The sequence below is a fragment of the Nothoprocta perdicaria genome, unplaced genomic scaffold, assembly GCF_003342845.1.
Source record: "Nothoprocta perdicaria isolate Ctin4 unplaced genomic scaffold, notPer1 scaffold_23, whole genome shotgun sequence".
NCBI lineage: Eukaryota > Metazoa > Chordata > Aves > Tinamiformes > Tinamidae > Nothoprocta > Nothoprocta perdicaria.
This window is the reverse complement of record NW_020455455.1, coordinates 2,237,907-2,261,900: the sequence shown is the minus strand read 5'-3', so window position 1 is coordinate 2,261,900 and position 23,994 is coordinate 2,237,907. Positions and strand designations below refer to the sequence as shown.

At 39.4% G+C, this 23,994-nt stretch overlaps 1 protein-coding gene across 2 annotated transcripts in view; it reads left to right on the top strand.

The window, feature by feature from the left end:
- Window positions 1–23,994, top strand: part of ADAM22 (ADAM metallopeptidase domain 22) — a 57,119-nt gene that overhangs the window by 15,759 nt on the left and 17,366 nt on the right. The window contains exons 9-24 of one of the 2 annotated variants that reach the window (XM_026039415.1): window positions 96–186; window positions 2,095–2,146; window positions 3,236–3,335; window positions 6,219–6,290; window positions 6,867–6,959; window positions 7,393–7,473; window positions 7,690–7,740; window positions 8,024–8,087; window positions 9,803–9,908; window positions 11,024–11,140; window positions 11,755–11,923; window positions 12,617–12,725; window positions 13,756–13,846; window positions 15,783–15,800; window positions 18,218–18,325; window positions 20,928–21,028. In XM_026039415.1, coding sequence (XP_025895200.1) covers window positions 96–186; window positions 2,095–2,146; window positions 3,236–3,335; window positions 6,219–6,290; window positions 6,867–6,959; window positions 7,393–7,473; window positions 7,690–7,740; window positions 8,024–8,087; window positions 9,803–9,908; window positions 11,024–11,140; window positions 11,755–11,923; window positions 12,617–12,725; window positions 13,756–13,846; window positions 15,783–15,800; window positions 18,218–18,325; window positions 20,928–21,028 — 1,423 coding nt within the window. Of the gene's footprint in view, window positions 1–95; window positions 187–2,094; window positions 2,147–3,235; window positions 3,336–6,218; window positions 6,291–6,866; window positions 6,960–7,392; window positions 7,474–7,689; window positions 7,741–8,023; window positions 8,088–9,802; window positions 9,909–11,023; window positions 11,141–11,754; window positions 11,924–12,616; window positions 12,726–13,755; window positions 13,847–15,782; window positions 15,801–18,217; window positions 18,326–20,927; window positions 21,029–21,597; window positions 21,665–23,994 lie in introns of both variants that reach the window. The other variant, XM_026039416.1, reaches the window with a different exon arrangement.

Below are 23,994 nucleotides of genomic sequence, written 5' to 3'. Positions count from 1 at the left end.
TCAAAATATTGCCTTTAAATGAGAAAATCAAAACTTGTATCTGAGCTACTTGTAGCTCATTGATTTACTGTTCTTGCCTTGCTTCTTTCTTTCAGTTTGGAAAACCAGACTTAATGGCAGTTACGCTGGCACAGACTTTAGCCCAAAATATTGGCATTTTCTCAGACAGAAGAAAAGTATTAAGTGGTAAGTGCATTTGCTCTTTCACCCTCTCTTGAGAGGATCTAAACAGCTGGAGGAGCTTACCAGTGGCTGTTATGACTTTTTTACTCATGGCTCTCATGTGGCTCTCAAATTTTTTACTTTTCGTGTAATAACATGAGGAGAGACTGACATGACATGAATTTTCCTCTATAAAATTCACTCTATAAAATATCCGCTATGGAATTTTCCTCTGTCATTTTCCCGGCTCATAATTGCTGGTAGCATTGTCATCATTTAACTGAAAATAGATCACAGAGGTGTCTGCCACCTGCATTCATTTCAGAGAGACTGGTGTCACTCCCCAGACTGAGTGGGCTGCCATCATAATGTGTGGAGGCAGATGGACATTGTTGGTCTGAGGATGGGGAGTCATCTCAGTCCTCTGATGCAGGGTGCTTCTTACCACAGAGTTTTCCCTCTCTGCTTTGAGTTTTGGTATTTATTAACCTTTCTTATTATTTCSTCTTGTTATTTATTACCCTAATCTCCCATATTTACGTTGGTGCTGCTACCTAATGTCTTACTGTAATCTGGTATTCAACTTTGATTAACCTTATTTACCTGCAGCTCCTTAATTCAGATCTTCCCCCACAAGCATCTTGCCCTCACCGGTTTCACTTTGTACAAAGTCCCAGCACCTTGAGGACAGTGGGTGATTAAAATATTCATACAGTTTTAAAACTATCAGGATGATGGAATGCTTAGTTATTAGGTTGTGGATACTTACATAGTTGAGGTGAAAAACAAGGTTGCTACTATTTTTTGAAAAGGAGCGTATGAAAAAATAATTACTATATTGAATGATAGAAATCTCTTTTAGATTGATTTTATTTTCAGCTATTGTAAAGATAGGAGGTAATGCAAAGATATCTGCATATGAAAGTTTCTGCAGTTCACATAATTCTATTCTGAAAATATTCAGAAATGTAGAGATGTTCTTTGCTACCTCCAGCTTCAGTACTCCTTTTCCAGATGCACGTTATTAACTTGATGTGGGGGCAAAAGGAAAGTGAAAATAAGAGTGACAACTTCCCCTGTCTTATGACTGAGCAGAGCAAAAGCACCAGTTTTTAGGGGGAGGAAGGGAAAATAAAACCAATGGGCAGAGCCTCATTTCCTCTTCAGTTATACTTCTGTGAAGTAATAAACTGATATTCATGAGTTGCAGTAATGTACAATGCAGAAAAAGAATGAAAGTCATCCATGCAGAGCCCATGCATAGAAGTGTGCACAAAGTGCTATTTGGGGACCTGAGGGTGAGAGCAGAGCAAACCCTGCCAGCTCTGCGTCCATGGGGAAAGGARGCAGGACGGGAAGGGGCCAGGATGGAGGAATGAGCTCCTCTGTCCCTGTACTTTGCTGTGTTTGCAAACTGTGCTGTGCATTTTTGTGTGCATCAATACTTATTTCTTTATTTTTAAATAGAATTTTCTCTAGTCACACTGACATTAGCAGTAGAAAAGAACTAAGGAATTCTAAGGTTGGTTGAAAGGTCTTTTCTTTGTTGTTGTTTTTCTTTTTTTTTTTTCCCCTGAAAATTTGGAAATCCAATACCTTGTTTTGGGAGGAAGGAGGAAAGCTGACCTATGATTTGCAGGTGCCTGAGGCTGACCTGGCAGTTCCCTCTGACTTCATTTAAGAGAAGGAAGGACAAACAAGACAGGTTTTCAAAGCTCAGAATAGAAGCAGATACAGGCTTTTGAAGTAAAGTTTGTCGATGTGCACACACATGCTTAAATTAAGGTATGCAGTGAAACACCAAAGGATTCTTTTCAGGTTATATTTAAATGTGAAATGAGGTGACCACGATGTAATTTTTTTATAAGAAATGTATTAATTTAGACTCTTACAAGCAGCAATGTGTAAATTTTACTTCTTTTTTATTGTCAGGTGAATGTAAGTGTGAAGACACATGGTCTGGCTGCATAATGGGAGACACGGGGTAAGCATTTCCTCAGGGGACATTCATGTCATTCATACAGTGCCATGAATAAAAAGTCTGCAAATAGGTGCCTTTTGTGTTGCAGCAGAATATTTTCTGTGAATCAATTTTCTGAAAGYAAATTATTTGTACAATGTACTTAGAAAGTACCAACAAAGTTACTAGAGAGATTTTATCTGAAGAATGGCTTTTAGTGTATTGGGAAATTTTTGATTTTAATTTAAATTTCATCAGAATTCCTAGAGTGTTTATTTGGGCTTTTGTCATGCATATGAACTAAGCTATAGTTTGGTTTTAAATACAGACAGTGCTTCACATTTTTGAAGATATTTCACTCTGACATATAAGTTCTTCTAATAGCTTTGTGGTCTGTCCAATTTGTCAACAACAAGAACAACAACGACAAAAGTATACTTCATTCAGGGCTCTTTGGATGTGTAGATGTAGGCCTTTTTTAAGCCCTCTTTACCTAAACACTTATGAAGTAGGATTTTTCTGGTTGCTTTTAAAAGGTTAAAAACAAACTTGGGAAGCATCCCAAGCTTCTTGTAAAAAGCAACTCCTTTTTTAATGGTCTTTAAATTTTTTGTCTAAAATCCAAAACTTTCATATAATTATATGCAAAATAATATCATATATTTAGAAAACTGATTTCAGGATGATGAATCCTTCATTCTCTATGATCTTTAGCCCTAAATGTTAAGCAGTAAGGATGGCAGAGACCAGTTATGTTTTGCAAGCCATCGTTCTTGGCAGTACAGGATTATTTTGTATAGTACTTTCACTAATGTCTTTTATCCAGTCTTAAGAATCTTAAGACTCCAAAATTTGATGGATGCATAAATATTCTTGTGACGAAGCACCTAAATATAAAGGTAACTCAAATTACTTAGGGGAAAACTATTTCCCTGGGCATAGGATCTGAATGAGTTACAGGCAGATGTCTTTATCTTAGTTCTGAGCCATGACTCTGCACTAGCACTTCTCCTAGAATTTAGCTATATGTTTCTCATCCCCCTATTTTGAAGAAAGAAGATAAACTGCAAAAAGCACTATAGAAAATAATCCTGCTATCTCACTCCTTTGCAGGTATTATCTGCCAAGCAAGTTCTCCAAGTGTGATATTGAAGAATATCATGAATTTTTAAACAGTGGAGGTGGAGCCTGCCTTTTCAATAAACCCACCAAGGTAAATATTATCTTATTTCTCAGTATCACTTCTATTACATTTCTAATTTAGAAGAACTCTAGAAGAGTAAAAGCAATATTATGAGAAGAAAAACTCTAGGTTCCAGATTTCACAGTGACATTTTGATGAAAGTGGCTAATTTCAATTCACAGTAGTTTGACGATTATATTTAACAAATATTTTTTAACAGTTGGTTTCATACCCAACAGAGTTATCCCAGGCTTAGATTTAGAACTGTCCCTCATGCAATTTTCTCTTGTAATTACAGTATGTTGTTGAATTTACTTGCTGGGGTTTTTAGTGTCTGGTAAACGTTGCATAACTGATTCTAATTTGCTTTGAGCTGATGTTTTCTGATGCCAGTCTGTGGAAGCTGAAGCCAGGTTGCTTTTGTTCCACATCTATCCCGAGGATGTGATAGAGCTTCTAGAAACTCTCCACTAAGTTCACTGGCTGCGCAAATCATCACTCGCCTCTATTATGATTCTTTCCTATATATACTTAATGTTAACCTCTGCTTAATGATAGTCCTTCAATGAGCAAAGAAAACGGGTTAAGGCAGAGAGTCTCTAAGTTCCTTCCGAAGTGGCTGAGGAAAAAGTACAATTTCGGACAGATTCCACAGTCACAGAATTTCAATAAATATTGGAGAGAGTGGAAGAGAAGGCATCAAATCTGGACAGCTTAAGAATTGCAGGTTTGAGTATTTCTTGTTATGAAACAACCGATGTTATTAATAAAGAAACAAGAATGAGTTTGGGTTTTTTTTTCTGGTGCTTGGCACCTACTGAAAGCCACCTCTAGAGGCTCATGCAGAAAACACCATCCTCTGTTTTGCTGACTGTAAGCAGAAGTTTGTATCTACTTATCTCTGCAAAATACTCCATGGAAGTACCTATTATTAAAAGTGCGAGAAAGCAATGTAATTTGTTGATAAGATATATGGCCTTTCATTTATTTTAAAACATCCCTGCATTTTAAAATGTGCTTTTCCTATCTCATTACAGGCGGAGAGAAGTGCTGATGGTTTTATTTTTTTTGTTGAGTGGATTCTTTCCATGACATAAAGCTGCCTTCCTTGGGCTTGTTGGGCAATTATGTTCACTGCACATCTGTCACTTGGACAAAAGCAAAAAYAATTTAGTTTCATCTCAATTTAGATTAGCAGCATTTGCATTTTTTTTTCTCATGGGATATGAAAATGAGGAAGTCAGATGTGATTGATCTTTCATGTATTTGAGTTGTTTTAAAGCTATTAAGAATGGGTGTCTGTCCAATTCACAAAGCTATAAGAAAGACACATTTCCCAGCAAGAGAGGTAAAATATAAATGTACTTTTAAGGAAATATGAGATAAAGGAAATGTGATGTGTGAARGTGCAGTATTCTCCAGTGCTCCACAGCCTTGATCCTCAAAATTACTTTAATGACTGCTGGAGCACATTGAGCATAATGCTCTTTCTAATGGGTAACTGAATTGTATAAAGACTTATAGAGAAAATAGATCTAATTTGCTTTCGTGTTTTTTTCTTTCATTTAATATTTAGTTGGCTCTGTTCTGCTGCAAGTTGGCCTTACGTTTTATGGCAGGACACCCTGATTTTTCAATCTACTTGTGCAGCACACTTAGAGATGGTGAAGCAATTAARATGTCTGGGAAAATATCTAGGAAGCAAGCACTTTTAACACCTATTTAATAATTCTAAAAGAAAATGAGTTGAAAATTTAGTGTAATGCTCTACGCCTGCATTTCAAGCTGCAGTCAGATTTCCATTTCAGAGAGGTACCTAACAACAGCCCGTCACCCTGTGCCAYGGGCATGGGTTGGTCAGTGGTGACCCCCAGCCCGTGGGCTCCTGGCAGCYCCGCGGCAGCAGCAGCGACCAGGGGGCAGTGCCCATTTACCCCTGCAGGGACCTTGCAAGCACAGGGATTCCTGGCATTACCCTAGTTTCACTGGGGAGCTGGAAGGACAGTCATGGGATCTGCCTTGGTGCTTATGTACCTTGTATACCTTCTGATTTCTATAATAAAAGGTGCTGTTATGTTTTCTTATGCCTTCAAAAAAGCTTTTGTTTTYGTTTTCCACGTTGAAGAATCACCTTTAGAAATTTTAAAGTAAACAATGAAAAAATAAAGAACAAAGTATAAGGGTTCATTAAATGAGAGAAAAATATGGATTCTTATTAAAAGTGGTGAATAAATCCCACTTGTGGGAAAGGAAATTATTACTACTACGGATGCGCGGATGTGGACTTTTAAAGTTGCAGCTTTAGGAAGGAAGGGGAAATGGAGAAGAGCAGCAGTGTTATCAGCTGTCCTTTCTCGGCCACTGTGATGCATCCTTATTGAAAACTGTTGCAAATTCAAAAATGTGGTATAGGAAAAGCTTAGGGAATAGCATCTAACTGTAGCAAAGACTGGATCAGAATCATGGCCACTTCCTTTATTTCTGTGCTGCTTGCTTGCTTCCAAAGGACAATTTATATGGCTTTTCCTTCTCACAGTTAATGCAGAAGGCAACCTTGGACTCAGTCGTCATCACTAGGATTGAACCATCGCAGCCCCTCTAATGAAAGTGTTGTTTATATTTTTTTTCATTTGTTGTCATATTTATTCCTGATCGTGGCTTCTGCTCGGACTGAACTTGCTGTAAAAATGGCACTCCAACATAGACGATGCCATATTGCTCTGCAGAATTGCTGAATTAACTCATTGGGCTGATTACTCTCTCCATGTTTTATTTGATTTATTTCTAACCCGATTCTCCCGAAGTTGTGGGCGCTGTGTTTTTGGTAATACATTTGGAGTGCCGGCTAAAAAAGCRTGTTGTGCAGAATGAATATGTCAGGCAAGTTCTTTGATTTCTAATTTTGCTTTGCAGCTTTTGGATCCTCCAGAATGTGGCAATGGTTTTGTGGAAGAGGGGGAAGAATGTGACTGTGGGACTATTGCAGTAAGTGCAGCTTACTGTAAAATAGTACCTGGATTCTCCAGGTTATTTGTTGCCCATAATCTAAAATCTAGGAAGACAGGCAGTGCTAAGGGCCTGGACTGCTTCATGTCTTACCTGTTTCCATCATGTTTGACACAATGTGGGCCCATCATGTGTTTCCATCATGTTTGACACAATGTGGGCCCCACCATGTGAACCAGCTTTTAGATTGTACCACAATCTAAATAATGTGAATCTTAAAAGAGTAATGTGAATCTTAAAGAGTAATAACATGTAACGTAGTAGCTACCACAGCAATACCACTAACGTGGTAGCTACCACAGCAATAGCTACCACTACAGAATCAGGCAGAATTGTATTTGRGAAACTGCTTATGTCACTGTGAAGTTAATGCAATTATTTCCTGCATAGCATCGCAGAAAGCTTTAGTCTTCACAGTGCTTGTGGTTGGTCCTTTTTGTTTTAATTTTGTTTTAGTATGTCTCCGGGTGCTTTAGGGGCCTAGCTAAAATCTATTCCAGAAGTGCACTAAAGCAACGCAGGAACTATATGGATCTCTGTGTGTGTTTGCCCTAGGAATGCGCCAGCGAAGGAGGCGAGTGCTGCAACCTGTGCACCCTGACGGCCGGCTCGCAGTGCAGCAACGGGCTCTGCTGCAGGAGGTGTCGGGTGAGCGCCCCGACCCTTGCTCCATGTCCACCCACGTCCCAGGAGACACCTCCACACGCACCTCTTTGCTCCTGTTCAGAAAGCCCCTTTTCCAAAAGATTTGCATGAAAGCTCCTCCATTTAGGCTGTTCTCTCTCTTTCAGGCTTGATTTCTTGGAGCAGGGGCTGTGATCAAACACAGAGGTGAATCAAAGTCTTCCTGTTTCTGTTTGAATCAGCTGAAAATCCAATGTGATTCCAGTAGATGGGCACTTGTTTTTGCCAACAGATCAACTGTTGGAATGGCCACAATGAGCAAAGGAAAACCTCTCCATTTCAGTCATCACTGGGAAATTTCATTTTTTAGCATTTTAATTCAAACTCTAATAAGTATTGCATTCAAAACAAGATACAGAGAAACTAAGGCACTGATTTTCTGTCCCCTTTTTTTCAGTTTGAACCTAAAGGAGTTTTGTGCCGGGAAGCAGTGAATGATTGTGATATTGCAGAGAACTGCACAGGAAATTCCAGTCAGGTGACTTTTAATTCTTCTATCCAAGAAATGCAAAAAGTAGACAATATGAATGACATTGTTTTGTAYAGTAAATTGTATAAAACTTGTCTTAAACCTATTGTGTGTCTGGAASAAAAGAATKAWAGTTAAACAATTTTCCATATGTCAAACATCTCCTTTGTTGTAGACTTTGATTTCATTATTGTCTGAGTTATCAGATCTTTTCTTTTCCTATAGTGTTCTCCAAATATTCATAAAATGGATGGATATTCATGTGATAACAAACAGGTAATCAACACGTGATTTTTTTTATTTTTTATTTTTTTTTACATTGTTGCCTTTAGAGAACTTTTATAGATGGCTCTTATTTTAGAATTTGGCTTAGGATTTTGAAAGTCTTTTGGGATATTTCCATTGACTTTACTGAATTTGAGGGTTTATTAGTTTGGTACTAAACATTTAAATGAGTAACCTAGAAAGCAGAACCATGTTTTAGGTGTTTATCTCAAYAGAGCGTATGTGATAAAGTCTGTATGTTAAGGTTCTTTCTATGTGTTTTCTTTTTCTTTAGGGTATTTGTTTTGGAGGAAGATGTAAAACCAGGGACCGACAGTGTAAATATATCTGGGGTGAAAGTGAGTAAATAATATTTCTAGGTGGTTAKCATTCATGTGGCTTGAAATACTACTTTATCTCAGAACAGTTATGGAAAGAGTATTTATAATCATTGGAAAAAAGAAAATCAGCTGAGTCWGTATGCTGTGAAAAATATTCACTGTAATCCTGAACTCTGCTCTGCTTTGAACTTTGCTCTTCAGTTTTAGGGTTTTCTTTTTTATATATATATATAATTTTTCCTCTCCTTTGGGGCAAATGCTGGAGTCCTCAACCTTTAAGCAYGATTCTTTGTATTTTTCATCCTTTTGTCACCTACAAAGTTCTGTTGTTGAGTTGTGTAGTACTAAGCCTGTAGTAGATCTGTAGTTCAGTGCTTCACCTTTTTCATAGGGTTTCTGTTCCCTCACTTTTACTGGCAGGAACTGTGCATTAATTAAACATGCAGCCTTAGCTGAATGGAAGAAAGGTAAAAGAAATTGTAATGGATAGTGTATAAGGAACAGCTCTGCTGCTGAGAATAATACTCTTTTATTTGGAAAACAAAATATATATATTCAGTTAACATTTAGCTTAACCTGCCTAAATTTCAATTAACTTAGGTGTGTTGCGTGGCAACCACATGCCAGTAGGAAGAAATTGGTGATTCTTTTTGTCTGATGACAAAATAAATACTTCTCTTGATCTTTCCAAATGCAAGATTTCTCTAATTGTTTTCTCACTCTGTAATGTTTTGTGTTTTATTGGCAATGTACCAAACTTMATAGAGGTTTGGTTATTTTACAGTTGTGAAAACAAGGGGATATGTTGCATTACAGTTCAAAAGGTGCCAGTTACAACTTATCTTTTCCCATTTTGCAGGCCTATAGTAATGTCTCTTTGGTTAAATGAACTACCACTGTTGAATGTCAGATGTGTTACACAATTACATCAACATTGTGCAACCTGGACTTGCAGTGATCTGTTTACACAGGGCCTTTTGCAGATAAAAAACACTTTGAATGGCATAATTCATGTTGGGAGACCGCGGGAATGCAGCCAAGATTGAGTTCCTTACACAAGCCRTGAAAAGTTGGGAGTCTAAATTTGGTTTGGAGTCTGGCTCAAAAAGGTCTGATGCTTTTTGAAAGCTTATTCGGTTTAGCATGATTGCCTAAATGGGACTAATTCATTTGGAAGTCTCATTAGAGCAACTCTGTCTCACTACCTGGTTGCCTCTGTGAGGACATTAGGCCCTTTCGGGCTTGTGCTAAAATATGGTACTTCCAGAGCATCCTTTACTGGATAATTTTGATGGATAGGCAGCTACAGAGGGGAGACAGATAACACTTGCTTTCTCTTTCTTTCTCCTTTTCTTTCTGTCTTTTCAAGCTCTTTCTCTAGTGGTAATTTAACTTACTGTTGATTATTCTGAAGCCTCAGGTTTAACTTCTCATTAATAGCCACCTAAGGACCCCGCACTCGTGTGATTTATTCCAGTGGTCTCCAGATGTTTTGGAACAACAAAGCATGGCCAATCTGTACAAAAGCTTTAGAGTCATGTGGGTCCAGCATAACTCTTTTCTCTGGAAACACTGTACAGCTGGCAGAGTGTGGTACAGAGCAGCTGCAGACCCGGGTACTGCAGTTCACAATTTGGGAAACTCGGCTTGTTTAGATTATGCATCCCCATTTCCCAAAGTCCTTGCTTTTAAAAGTCTTCCTCATCTTAGAAGAAATTTGTTTCTGTTTTTAGAAGTGACAGCTGCTGACAGGTACTGCTATGAGAAACTSAATATTGAAGGGACTGAGAAAGGAAACTGCGGGAGAGACAAGGACTCTTGGATACAGTGCAATAAACAGTAAGTTGACCCATTCAGAAAAGATGCTGAGAGATTTTTATCCCTGCGCCTCCTCTTTAGCTATCATAAAGGGCCTCTCAAGGCCTCCAGAGTGTTCTCCAGGAGTCAGGTCATCATCTGCAAACATTAGTGTTGARGGAGAGGGGCAGCTGGAGGATATGCTCTCAAACAAGAAAGCACTGTCTGAACTTTGGGGTTGCTTGGAATTGGGGCATGAATCTTCCCTGCTTCAAACTGAGTTTTCAATTGAAAGTGTCCCGTCCTGACTGGTGTGGCCTGTTTCCGAGTGCTGTCAGCTCTTGTGAGTATTTCAAATCTGAATGTTTGGCCTTAAGTTTGAAGAAAGTCCTAGGTCCATGTAGGATCTATTTGATGCATGTTTGGTCATTTTATGGTTTGCTAAGTCCTATTTATTCTGTATAAGGAACTATATTTTTACAGATATTGTGCCTGTCTGCTTAAGTGCAAGTATCCCCTGCAGAAGCAGTTGCATAAGTGTAGAAAACATGGGTTGTAACGGACCTTGGGAAGCCTTCTAGTGCATCCCTCTGCCCCAAGGCATGATGGCCCCAAGGCCATCCTCATGTCTCTCTTCTGACCTGTGTCCTGATGACCCTTATTCTTCTTAAAGTGCTGAGAMCAAAGCAGTTGCAGGACCATGATGAAACCCGCCCTTGATTGACAGTGTCCAGTCTCTACACAGAGTTTGTAAAGAGCCCTGCAAGACTTCACTTCTTTAGTTCCCTTAGAAATGTGTCATCTGAGATTTTGTCTAAAGCTGCTTTCTGCTGCTACTGCTCTGTCTGGCCTGTGACGGTATCCTAACAGGTTATTAAATCAGTTTGATATGGTCTGTTCTTGACAGCTGCTTTTTTGTTATTACTCAGAGCATTTTTGATAATATTTCATAAAAAAACTTCTGTCCCTAGTTGAAGCTCAGAGGAGGATCATGTTCTTGGGAAACAGGGCCTTATTTATGGGAGTTTCTGTCAGTGAGAGAAGGCAAGTAGTAACAGATGTGTCATAAAGCAGGTGAAGAAAAACACATTTATTTTAAATGTCCTTTTTCATTGAATTTTCTTTTTCATGAATGTCTGTTTAACCTSTCAATGCAGGGATGTGCTTTGTGGTTACCTTCTATGCTCCAATATATCTAGTGTGCCCAGGCTTGGAGAGCTTGATGGTGAAATCACATCATCAGTCTTGCAGTTTGGAAAAGTATACAATTGCAGGTAGGTTTTCTATAACCATTATTTAAGCTCAACCTTGTTAAGCTTAAGGAATATGACTGTGCGTCAGCATCATATGCTGTTTTGTTGACACCTCTATGTAGTAAATTTGCCTGTACAAATTTAATGCTCTTCTCTTGATACTACATTTCTTAACGTTTGTAAAGTAYTTCATGTACTTAAAATATAGAAATACATCTGAATAAACTGCCAGTTAGCTCTGGCTAATAATTTGCTGTATGTTAACTGAATCCCAGTTGTAAGGTGAAATATAATCCTGTACAAGTAAAATCAGTTTCTTTTTTTTTCCAGCAGCAGCTCCTATACAAGAACAATGGTTTTTAATTTCCATTTCTGTTATATTGTTTGAAATAGATATACTGCRTTTTGGGTTGTATTATCAGATAGATCAGTGAGATCAGATAGATAAGTGAGCCAGTACTTACACCTCTTCCCTGCTGCTGCACATCAAATAATGCAAACAAATGAAAGTACCAGCCAAGATATTGGCTACTCTCTCAAGCAGTCCTGTCTGGTGGCAACACATGGGTCTTGATTAAGGGTCTTGATTGAGTCTCTTCTTTGGGGTCTCCAGGTTCTTCTTGATTGTCTTGCAGTGGTGGCCACGTGAAGCTCGATGAGGATACGGACCTGGGCTATGTGGAGAACGGGACGCCGTGCGGGCCCAACATGGTGTGCTTGGAGCATCGGTGTCTCCCCACCGAGTCCTTCAACTTCAGCACCTGCCCAGGCACCACAGAAAACCAAATTTGTTCAGGGCATGGTGTATGTTTTCATATTCTGTAATCCTTTTTGTCCTTCTCCCTGAATCTGTCTGGTGTTATACAGTGTTCAGATCTTTCAGGAAGCCATGATTGTAGCAGAAAGAAGTCTTATACTGGAGAAGCTTCTGAAGAGAAAAGATGAAGGGAGCATATAAGTATGTGTAATATGTTATAGTCAGGGCATCTGAAGTCATAGATCACAGTAAAAGAAGTTATTTTTATTAAAAAAAAAGCAAACTAGATAACCCCAAAAAACCCCGGTTGTTTCTCTTACCATTGCTTTGTCTAACTTGATTCATATTTTCTCACACAATAAATGAGAGAATATTTTACTGCCCACCTCTGAGAAACTTGGATCTCTGTTCTTCCAGATGCTCTTTTTAATTCCCTATATAATGTGTCACGAGCTGAATATGGTCATAAGGTCATTGGATTTTAATGGTTGAGAGATGCTAGAGAAGAGAGCAGGGAGCTGACCTCTGTGCTTGGTGCCCAGCTCATGAGTTTGCTGTGGGGTGGTGCACTCTGGTCACTTCAGAGTTCCTTTGTGTCTCCCAGGGCCCCTAGAGTGGACCTGAACCCAAAAGAGTCATTCTCTTGTGGCATCTTACCTCTTCGGCACTGTATTAAAACTTACTGCATTGTTTTAAATTAACCACCAGATTTCAAAAATAATCTGCATTTTTGGATGCAGGTTTGTAGCAATGAAATAAAGTGCGTCTGCGACCGATTTTGGGGAGGAGATGACTGCAGTACCCACATCAAAGATGATATGTATTTTGATAAAGAGGCCCTCAGAAAAGGTATGTAGCTGCAATTTTTGTTGATAATCTCAAAAGCTTGGGTTTGAGGAGTGTCCATTAAGCAAAACTAGCTCTCCTACTCTTTCTTTCACCTTGCATGCAACATGATGCATCATTTGAGAGCCTCATTCCCTCCTCAGAGTGACCACTTGGTTTCTTTGCTTGTGATCTGAGTCTTGCAGTGGGATCCCAAGAGCATTCGATACAGCACCAAGGACTTACACATGTGCATCTAGTTGTACGTTGCTTGCTCCATCTGAGTGGTCTTGCTAAGTCTATTAACTGTTTAGGACAAGCAAAAATGTAGTAGGGCCCTTCATATCTGGGTGGGAAGGTAAAATTACTTACATGTTTGGCTTCTGGTTGTTAAATTTTTATAACGTGGTCACTATGCCAAATGTTTGCACATGGATTTTATGCTTTTATGGGTTTTGAGCAAAAGTTTTATTCATGTCTTGACTTGAATGTAAGCGGGAGGATATGTTTGGCCAGCTTATTCGGCTATAATGATATTTAAACCAAAAAAGTCACTTTTATTCAGAATATTTCAGAATATTTAAGGTTGGAAGGGACCTCTACAGATCATCTAGTCCAACCTTCCTGCTCAAGCAGGCACACCTACAGCATGTGGCACAGGGTGGCATCCAGGCGGGTTTTGAAGACCTCCAGAGTAGGAGACTCCACAACCTCCCTGGGCAAATTCCAATACAATTATGTCTAGTGAGCAGGTTACAGTGCTATGATTACAGCAGCTTAACTGTATTAATAATATGTTGATGTAAGTGAAACAACTTTCACATATACCAAGTGTTCATTTAAAGGAAACAGGTGTGCAACTTTCTGTATCCTGGCTATACTTCAGGTTTCTATCACTGGTTACAATTAATCAACCTCATACAAGTTGTCCAAACAGGTTTTTAAAAGACAGTGCATTTACTGTTTTTATATATAGTTTTCTTCTAAAACTCTGCATATTTTCACTTTTCTTCTAAAACCCTGCATATTTTCTCTTTTTTTTGTGTGTTTCCAGGTGTTGTGAGCACAAACATAATAATAGGGGCAATTGCTGGCACCATTTTAGTGTTGGCTCTGGTTTTAGGAATAACTGCTTGGGGCTACAAGTAAGTAAATTGTTGTTCTTAGTACAGTTTTTAAAATTCTAAGTTTGATCTGTTAGCTAACTACATTATGAATGGAAGATTCAAAACATAATGTAAAAATCCGTTTTGAATTGTATTTAGTTAGTGAAATTTTGATAGCAATAGCATTTTTCAGTCAATTCACACATGTGTATGTGTTTTTGTTTTTAGAGAGCATCATCCAGACTTGAAATATATTTCTTGCATTCCTTTTCTTTTTTGAAGATGATTGGATTATGATTTTAATATATCTGACAGAGAAAATTGACTTAATTACAAATCTTTTCTTAATGGCAAAGTAAGCTTAGGAAGATATGCCCTCAGTCAGCAAAGCATTTAACCAGAAGTCCCTTTCAACAGATGTTTATATTCAGTCAGCTTAACCTTAAGTTAGTTCAAGCAAGTGTTTGTTGAGAGACCTGTAATTTGCAAATATGGTTGAAGTTCTCATCTGGCCTAGTGTGCTGCTAACTGAAACTAAAAGAGGATTATTCGAATATGACTGTTCTTCAGTTTCCCTTCCTTTGTGAATTTCTTCTAAAACTGGAAAATTTTAGTTCTTCTGCATGTGTTATATAAAGAATTAAAGCACATCCCCCACAGAACAGTTGCCCACGTTTGGATGAGGCTGGGAAAGTTCATCCTCGTGTGGTGCGTGTTTTTTTTTCACAGTTAGTKTTTTCAGATCAGATTTAGCCAGCGACCTGCACGATTTTACTAGCAATATTGAAGCGATAGCTTCAGTTCCCCGATTTTATAACATAGATTTAGATGGCAGTGATCCATCCAGTAAAGCCCAGCTGAAGTCGGGCCATCCAGGATTGTGTTGGCACCACAAGTCCTGCTCTTGCCTCCCTCCTGTGCCATCCGTGTGCACTCCTGCTGGCACTGGGGCCCTGCAGTCTTTGGGATAAGCTTCCTGACATGAATGAAAATGAACCCCGGGGTGGAAAAGACCAATTTTCAGTGAGCTGACCTGACTCGGCTGCACAACCACATGTTTGCTGGTGTCATCTCTGTCATGCTAGTTCAATAAAGGAGACAATAAAATAATCCAGAGGCACCACAAGCACTGGGCTTTAGTTAGTTGATTTTTATTGACCTGTGCAAGATCTTTGTGATGACAACATCCACCATTAATCCGTGTGGCTGCTGTATAGGGATCGGCTTACCAAATAGTAAATAGCAGCTAGAAATTAATGCAATGAAATGGAGTACACTCTGTCTCTGGTACCCTCAGGGAAGGAGTACGTGACTGTTCTATGGTCTTCCTCATAAGGTGATCCTTCATGAATTTTGAGGAGAGTTGCATTAGATTATCTGCCCTTTGCATCGTCAGCAAGATGAATTTCGGCCCCTTACTGAGTGTTTGGCATCAGTTCTTCTCAGTTCTTCTCAGTTGGGTATTTTCCAGTTTTAGCGAAGTGAGACTGTGCTGCCTCCACAAGACCTCCCACTTCCCTCTCTTGTTCTTGGGGTCAGTACCCAAAGTTTCTCCATCACTTTTCTGCAGCACTGGCAGAGTCCATTTGGAGGTTTTGGTTGTTAACTCTTCACGTGCCCATCAAACTCAAGGGAGAGTAGGGAGGGCAGGATCAAGAAAGCACCTTTCAGGAGCAGCCCCATGGTGAACAGACCTACATTCATCATGAACTGCACCTCAAACTCAGTGTTGGGTGGAGTCATCAATTACAAAGTCTAAGCCAACATATTTGTGATTATGTTTATTTCTGAAGTGGTTTCTGTAGAATCATTTTGAGCAGAAGTTGTGTACACGTTGCTTTTCTGTCTGCCTTTTTTTTCCCCTCTTACTAATCATGTATACATGAAGGCTGATAACTCATTCATATTTCTTCCTCTTCTTTTTTTTTTTTTTTTTTTTTTTTTTTTTTTTTTTTTTTTTTTTTTATTTGGAAAGAAATTACAGAAGACAGAGGTATGTGATTAAAGTAATGGAATGAATCACTAGAATGGTCTGAAAATAGCTTTATTTTCCCCCCTTCATTTGCCCGTTTACATGCTGTAAGAAAGATATACTCATGATATGTTATCGTAGATTATAGAATGATTTCTTTAGTATGAAATCTGTGTTTATTCTGCAAATACATTGTTTAAAATCCTAATTTCATTAAACTCACTAGCAAAAGGATGTTTCCTTCAATAAATACACTGTTTTATTTAGGAAAACAGGAGAATATTTCCAGTAAAAGAGACTGCAAATATGCTATTAGATTAAAATGCTCTTGAGAGGCTGAGAAATAATTAATATTGACACGATGTTCTATGTTTTTCTGCTCTTACTACCGCCTCCTGGCCCGAGCTACCGCTTTGTTGCTGCCACCTGTTGAGTGTGTTCTCCATTTCCCCTGCCTGGAAAGCAGCGCTCTCCTGGCAGGTTGGACGTAGTGCCCTGGGGCAGAAAAGCCTGCCACGTGCTGATTAATTTGTTTTGTGTACAGCACAATCAGTTAGCTGACAGGAGCAGGCACAGATATTGGAGTCAAGCATTACAGAGGACAGGAGGTATCATCTGGCCACAAGGGAGACCGAATTTGGTGGCCTGTGGCTTGTGGTTCTTGATGGGTTCCCTGTGTGTGCAAATACAGGGTAATGCTGCCTTCAAGTCACTTGTAGGCCCGTCACCATCGGCAGAGGACAGTGCAGCTACAGCCTTGAAATATGGAAAGARAAACCCATTGCGTTGCATCTTAAATCTTTCAAACTTCCTTATCTCTCCAGATTAGAGAAATTAGAGAAATACAAGTATGCAGCTGGTTTGTAGCTGTGTCCGTGAGCATGGGCAGAATGGAAACTAGCCGAATCAGAGGCTTTTGAAGTGGAAGGCTCCAGTGGAAGACTGGAGGTGTTTAGTAAGTTCCAAGAAGTTCCATAGACTGATTTCCAAATGCACAATTTATGGATGCATAAAAGGAGAATATCAYAAACTGAAAAATATAAATCCATCATAGTGTCTCTTTTTTGAACTGTTTACAGTTAGTCCTTAAATAAAACCGAAAACAAGCGATTAAAATCTCTGCAAGCAGTACGTGCAGAATGACACTTGGCGGTACTCAGTGGCTGAAATAAGTCAACTAGAAGTTATAAAAAAGATAAATTATCAAGGATTCTATCAACTGAGATAATGTAGCATAAAGGACACAAATACAGAGGAGGAGTAAGTCTGTTCTGACTGACTAGTGGGAAGATGATTTGTTAGAGAAACCTTGGGGAACAGCAGAGCTGCACAGACAGTTCTGGAAATATTGATGTACTTACTACCTGAGGAATGAGGCAAGAACTGGGATTCATGAAAGATGAAGGAAATATTTGGGAATATTATATTGGGAATATGTGTGCTGTGTAATTACATATTTAAAATACCTCATGAACATTAGAAATTCAAACATGGAGTGGCAAGAGCCAATTTAGGTCTGTAGTTGGACACAGTCTGAATGTGAATTGACCTTCTGATAAATGAATGTCTTAACAGTGGCAAATAGAAGCAAAAATGTCTTGGATATTGCAGGGCTGTGTGGATAAACATGCTTGTTGTGTTAGGATATAGCAGAGTTCCAAATTAGCTGTCTATATTAGAGATTTTTCAGCTTGGTGGAGCTGTATGTGGCCTGACTCTGAGGCAGTTACTGGCTGGCAGTGCATTCAGTGCTCGAAAGTGGCGTAGCTTGGATCAGGAATTGGTAGTGCTTGGGGGTTTCATGTACCTACACCAGGATTTACTACTAGGAAAGGATGAACTAGTGTCCTATATTGGTGGTATTATTTTTGAGTGTCTTGGCAGAGAGAGTTTATTGTGGTTATCAAGAGTAGCTGAGAATCTCTGGCACAAGCTCCACTGCAGAAGGGAAAATTTTTCTCCTACAAATGTTTAAACAGCTCAACAAGTGGCTCTTCTTGCATTCATTAATGATCACAAAAATTAAACAGAAAACAACTGTCTCATYTAGAAGGGAAAACTCATTCACTTCTGCTTAAATCCTTTTTGYTCCGCTCATGAATCTGGTTCAGGTAGTTCAAGCCGACTTGCTGAGCCCTTGGAAGTGTCTAAACATTATTATCCAGTGTCTCAAGAACTACAAACTAATCACTTTGAAACCAGTGATCAGAGTTTATTGATGAAATATTCCTTGTTTTCCCCCAAACATACCCAAACTTCATACTACTTTTGTGAACTGTCAAAGATACGTAGGAGTATATTTATTAATGTTTACTGTGTATGTTTAACAGGTATCTCAAGGATCATTATGCTTGCCTCTTGCTTTAGACTAATACCTGTGTGTTTGTGTGCTCATGCCTGTCTTGTTTTCTGACTTGATAATGTTTATTATACTTTAGACAAATACCCCAGGGAGATTATGTAAAAAAGCCTGGAGAGGCCGACTCTTTTTATAGCGACATGCCTCCTGGAGTCAGCACAAACTCTGCATCTAGTTCTAAGAAGAGGTCTGCTTTTCTGTCGCATTTTCAGATTTCTACCTGTTCCATCACCCATTATTCCATTAGTCAGAACATTTCATTGTTTTGCAGCAGGTTTGATTCCTTCTTCTTTCTTTGGAATGTTAAAAATGGCACAATCCYTTGTTCTTTGATTACTGTTTTTCTCACATGTCTTGGGTTACCAGTTATTACAATTAGGCCAGGATAGACATGTTGACCATTGGAAACCAATTTTCTGTTAATCTAATTTTTATTATCTCCATACTTGAGAATTAATTTCAAGYAGACTGCAATAATAATTGCTGACTCAAACCCAAAATGTTTAATTAAAAAAAAAAAAAGTTAATCATGGTCATGTAATCAAAGAAAAGGAACATTGTCTTGCTTCAATAATAATTATAAATTGTTCAATATAAGTATTTTTATCACTTTATATTTGAAGGCCATCAATAACTACCTGAGCTGACCTAGATCTCTGGAAAATAATCTCACTGTCTTCCAGGAAAGCTGGAGATGCTTGCCATGTATTCCACTTTCACTTACTGGACAAATACATTAAATGATCAGCAAGTGTTATCCTAGGAAATAATTTTACAGAGACCCTCTGTACTTCTGTGCTTGTGCTTTGGGTACCCAAGCAGGGCATTAAGTTTTGCCTCTGTTCGGAATTTGCTGATCTTACTCTTCTCCAGTTACTTTAATAAAAGGAAAACCAAAACGAAGCAAAAAACACAACAACAGCATTTGAAAGTGAAAATTGATTGAGAAGCATTAACGGTCATTAGTGGTTGCTAAAGTCATGGGGTTATTAAGCTCACCAACCCTCTGAAGATAGAGATCCTTTAATTCTGAACATCTTCCTTGGCCAGCTTTTCCAAGCGATTTACAAGAAGCAGAATGTCATGGGAGGAACAGATGCTCTTGAACCACTTCATAACATAACTGGAAGTCTCAGTTTGTCTTGCTGAGTAATTTGCAACTGTGCACTAAACAAAGCCACAYTTATTCTGTTATTTCAAGGAAAGTGCAATGAAATACATGTGTTTGCAGGGCCCTGGCGTGTACCAGATAGATGCTGTGTGCAGCTTCCTCAGTCTGTGCCAGTGAAAATGTTAGTAAGAAAAGTGTCATAGTGACATAGTGAATGATTTCTCTGTAATAGTGAAGTAATTAATTAATGGTTTCTAACTTTCTCCATATAACTTTTAGATTTACAAGTGGATAAATTATTTTCATGCAGAATGTTTACTGTAAATGATGCAGTGTTTATGTGGGGGAATCCTTTCTCATTTGGAAAAAARTTTGAAAAAAAAGTCTCTTGGGAAACTAAGTTTCTGTAGGTTTTAAGGAGATGTGAATTCTGGCTAAGAAAACAAAAAATGCTTGTTTTTAATTGAATGTTATTTAACACGTTTCTTTCATTCTCTACCTTGCTTTTTTTCATGCTTCCATTTATTTCATGTGTCTCTGGTTTATTTTTTTTTATTCCACAAAACTGGTGGATTTGAGGGTCTGTCTCCACTAGAGCATTTCGTTGCTTGGGTACGTTGCACTCTCAGGTCAGCCTGCCCGGCCTTCCCTGAGCTCTGGAGGGACTCCCAATCCCAATCCAAGGCCAGGAGGCTGCTCCCCACCTTTGGAACTGCTTTTGTTCTGCTTTGCCTGCAGATGCCCCAGTCCTCTCCCAGCAGACTTCGGAGTGCCGGGGCCATTAGTCATCTCCACTCTGGAAAATGCTGGGAAGAGTTAGTAGTCTCAGAGGATACTACAGAATTAAGATATAATTATATAATAACTCCTGTTCTGAGAGAAAAACGAAAAAGCAACACCAAAACCAGGAAAAAGCAAGACATAACTGAGCCTGGAAAGATCATTAGGAAGAGAAAACGATTAAAAAAATCTGGCACTTCTCAGACATTTCATACTTTAAATAAGATTGAATTAATAAAACACAGGGCTCAGTTCAGTGATTCAGTGGCTGTGATTAGCCTGGTGCTTTGGAGGTTCTCTGAAGAGCTTCTGTCAGATCTCTGCCCTCTAAAGAAAGCAGCGATTGGAAAACATGAGAGTATTCAGACTGTTTGAATATCCAAAAATGCATCCTTTGAGCAAAACATCTTTGTAATAACTGGGGCTATTCATTCTGGCTATTTTTCTCTTCTGTGGAGGTGGGAGGAGGCGCAGAAGGGTACGAATCCCCGCTTCCCAGCGCGGCATGAGTGCATGGATGCAGCTCCGGGCAGCCCGTGCTCAACTGAGAGGAAAAGCTATGAGACAAGCAGGGCAGAAAAATCCTCTTCCAACTCAGTGCTATGGCAGAGATGGAAATAGCAAAAAATAGAGTGTACACTGGTGTTCTTCCAGCAACAGCCACATTAGGAAGCATTAGTGTTGCCTGGATGTGGACACGCTGACCTGCTTCGGGGCAGCCAGCAAAACATAAGTGCCCAATTTATCCAGAAATGCAGAATATGCTGCTAGTGCAGACAGACCTTAGGCTTTGTTCTGTGACCGACTTCAGGAATGTGATGAGCTCTGAAGCACTAAGCTAATATTTGTGTGAGAAAATGCCCTTAACAGTAACCGCATCTGAGCCCTCCAATTCCAGGTCAAATGGATTATCTCATTCCTGGAGCGAAAGGATCCCAGACACAAAACATATTTCAGACATCTGTGAAAATGGGAGACCTAGGAGTAATTCGTGGCAAGGTAAGTGTGAACCTGAGTGCACTCAGCAGTGGAAACCAACCCCTGTGTCATCTCTGCTCTGCTGAAAGTTGGGTTCATCTTTGGACAGCAGCATGACTCCTTAAAATTGTGTTTTTTATTATWATTATTAATCTGGAGTGGGAGTTTAGTAGTGTCTTACACAAGTACAGTTTTTGCATAGTTCATTATCATGTAGAAATTACATTTCCTATTTTTTTTACCATTCCTGTAGTGTGAGCTAACCTGAAAAAGAGAAAGATTTTTCATTCACTCTTCCAGCTTTTATGATTTTAATGTGCATTTTTCCTTTAAGTGGTGATTTTTTCAAATGATAGCTGAAATTATATTTTTGCTTCACACAATTGCAGCAAAAGGTAACAAAAGGTCTCCTAAGTGTCAAAAATTTCTGTGGCTGGGATTAATCCAGAAAGAATGATGATTTTTAAATGGTTAAAGCTGATCATATGACCCTATTGCTATGAATGTAAAGAATACGTAGAGTTTGGAATGTAATGCAGGTAACTTTGAGGATGTTATACAGTGTGTCTTTACCCTTTGGTCTCTTTCAGGTAATATAGGAGGAAACAGAAAGAAAGTCAAAGGCAAAAGATTTAGGCCACGGTCTAATTCAACTGAGTAAGTCTGAATTTCTACCAGCAAAGCCGAAAAGCATAGTTGACATGCTCATGTTTTGTAGATTGAGATTAAGAGTATTGAAAAAGTCTTGAAAAGTAGGTGACTATGTATTTGCTTTGTGGCCCAATCTGATTGCTGACTGATAAGCTGGTAAATGGTATAGCTAATTTATTTCAACTTTTTTTTTTCCCTGCATTTTTTAAAAATTAATTATCAATTTTCTTTTTTATGTAGGTTTCTTCACAGGCATTCCCATAGTAATTCCCAATGATGGTGACAACCTACACCATCACTGCAGGCTTTTGTCTACAGTAAACTGCCATTGCTGAGTGTATCCTGGTTCAATAGTGAAGTCATGATAACTTTTTATTCTACCTTTGTCCTCACCTTGGGTTGGGCCATTGTGGAGATCAGAGTTTTCTATCTCTGAGTACCCCTGTGGAGGTTTTAGGAGAGGAGTCTGCCTGTTTTGAGAGGACACTGAAGTTAGTTATTCCATGTCACCAGGCCCGAAAGAGCCAATCCTGAGTAAGCCCTGGATGCAGTAAGAGACCTTACAAGGTGGCTGACCAGCACAAGCCCATCATGAGCCTCAGTGTTGAAGCAGGTGGGCTACGCATGTGGTCCCAAAGAAAGAAAATAAAAAGTTACATATATTATTAAAGGAGCTCATTTGAAAAAGTGCCTTGTATACGCACAACTTGATATATGCGTTTGCAGTGGGATTTAGAGTTGCTTTCCATGTTGATTTGGTCGTTACATTTCTGAAGAGCTCATGTGTGCAGTGCCCGCCGTGGAGAAAGAGCCTTTACTTTGTTCTTGTGCTTCCTAACGTGGGTGAGTGGTGAATGGTGGCTGGAAGCAGGAGCTGGAGGTCCCTCAAGAGCTGGCCTGCCCTTAAAGCACCTGGGCCACCCCAGGATGACCCTTCCTTTGACATTAACAGCAATGGCTGTGCCCTGCCCCATATCATTTATACTAACTTGGCACCACTACTGGCAAGTGGGTTGGATACCAACCCTGCTGGAAGCTAATGACACTAACCCCTCTCTGGGCCGTGCTTTCTTCAGCCTGGGAAATGTGAGCTCTTTCTGCAGCTTTTCTGCAAACCTGCAATGCACAGTCTGCAGGCAGGTAGGCTTAGAAAGATTTCTGGAGAAGACCACAGAAATAATAGCTTGATAAACAGTAATTGTAATGTTGCATGGTCAAAATGACAACACAGAACTGGAAAAGCTAGCCCCAGATTTCTTGGGGAGTTTATCTACCAAGTGCCACTGTGCGCTTGGTCTTAGCACTGATAAGTTCTTACTGGAATGTTACTCTGCTGGTTTTGTTTTCCCCTTGCACGAGACAATTTGATAAAAGCAAAATTAGTCTGTTTGGCCAAGCCACTAAAAGTACAAATGACCTTGCAAGTTCTTTAGAAATTTGGCCTATACTTTACTTAATTTTCTAGTTGTATTTCTAGAAAAAAAAAGAATTAAAAGTAATCAGAGTGAGTTAATATTACCATTATTCTCATTATTCTGTCCTTCAGCAGAGTTGGACACYGGAGCTGAACTAGAGAATGAAACCAGATCCACTTTCTTTTTTTTTACCCTAGAGTGAACATAACTGTGTGGGGAAGAGAATAATCTTCTTAGTAAGGCAGAAGAACACTAGACATCTTTTCCCCTGTGCTGCTCTGCTAGTGTATTGTACATTAGCCCTGAGAACTTCAAGACACTAAATAAATAGAACTGAGTAGGCAGAAAGGGTATGAGTTAGATATCTTTTTCCCTATATATTTTTGTTTTTGTTTTTAGGGATGTCCCAGAAYGTCCACCTAGTAATTCTCTTCCTTCCTTCTGCTTTTTACTGTGTCCCAGCCCACAGCAGCCACTAGTCCTTCCTGAGGGTTGTGCAGAGACTGTTAGAGATGAAACAGTCATCTGAAACACAGATGACTGTGTGACATGAAACACAGTGTATGTGTTGCCAGCAGATACAGGCTGGGCAGGGGAATGCTGCTCCTTCCCCTGGGTTCTGCATCCTGCTCTCTGAGGTGTCTCAGGTTGGGCTGTGTGGCTGGTCAGAGTCTGCTCTGCAAGCCCAGCACCCGTCGGATAGAGGACTTCACTGGGTGAACCACACGCTGTGGCCAGTGCAGTGAGGAACAGAGAGAAGTGCTGAGGACACACAGTGGGTCTGGTTAGAAAAATAACTTTTGAGAAGGGAAAATGCATGGTGACTTAGCCATAATCCAAGTGTGACCAGCATTTCTTATTTATTTAGGAAAAGCAATGCCAGCTGTGCTGAGGTTACATGTGTCTGAGGATACCTCCAGA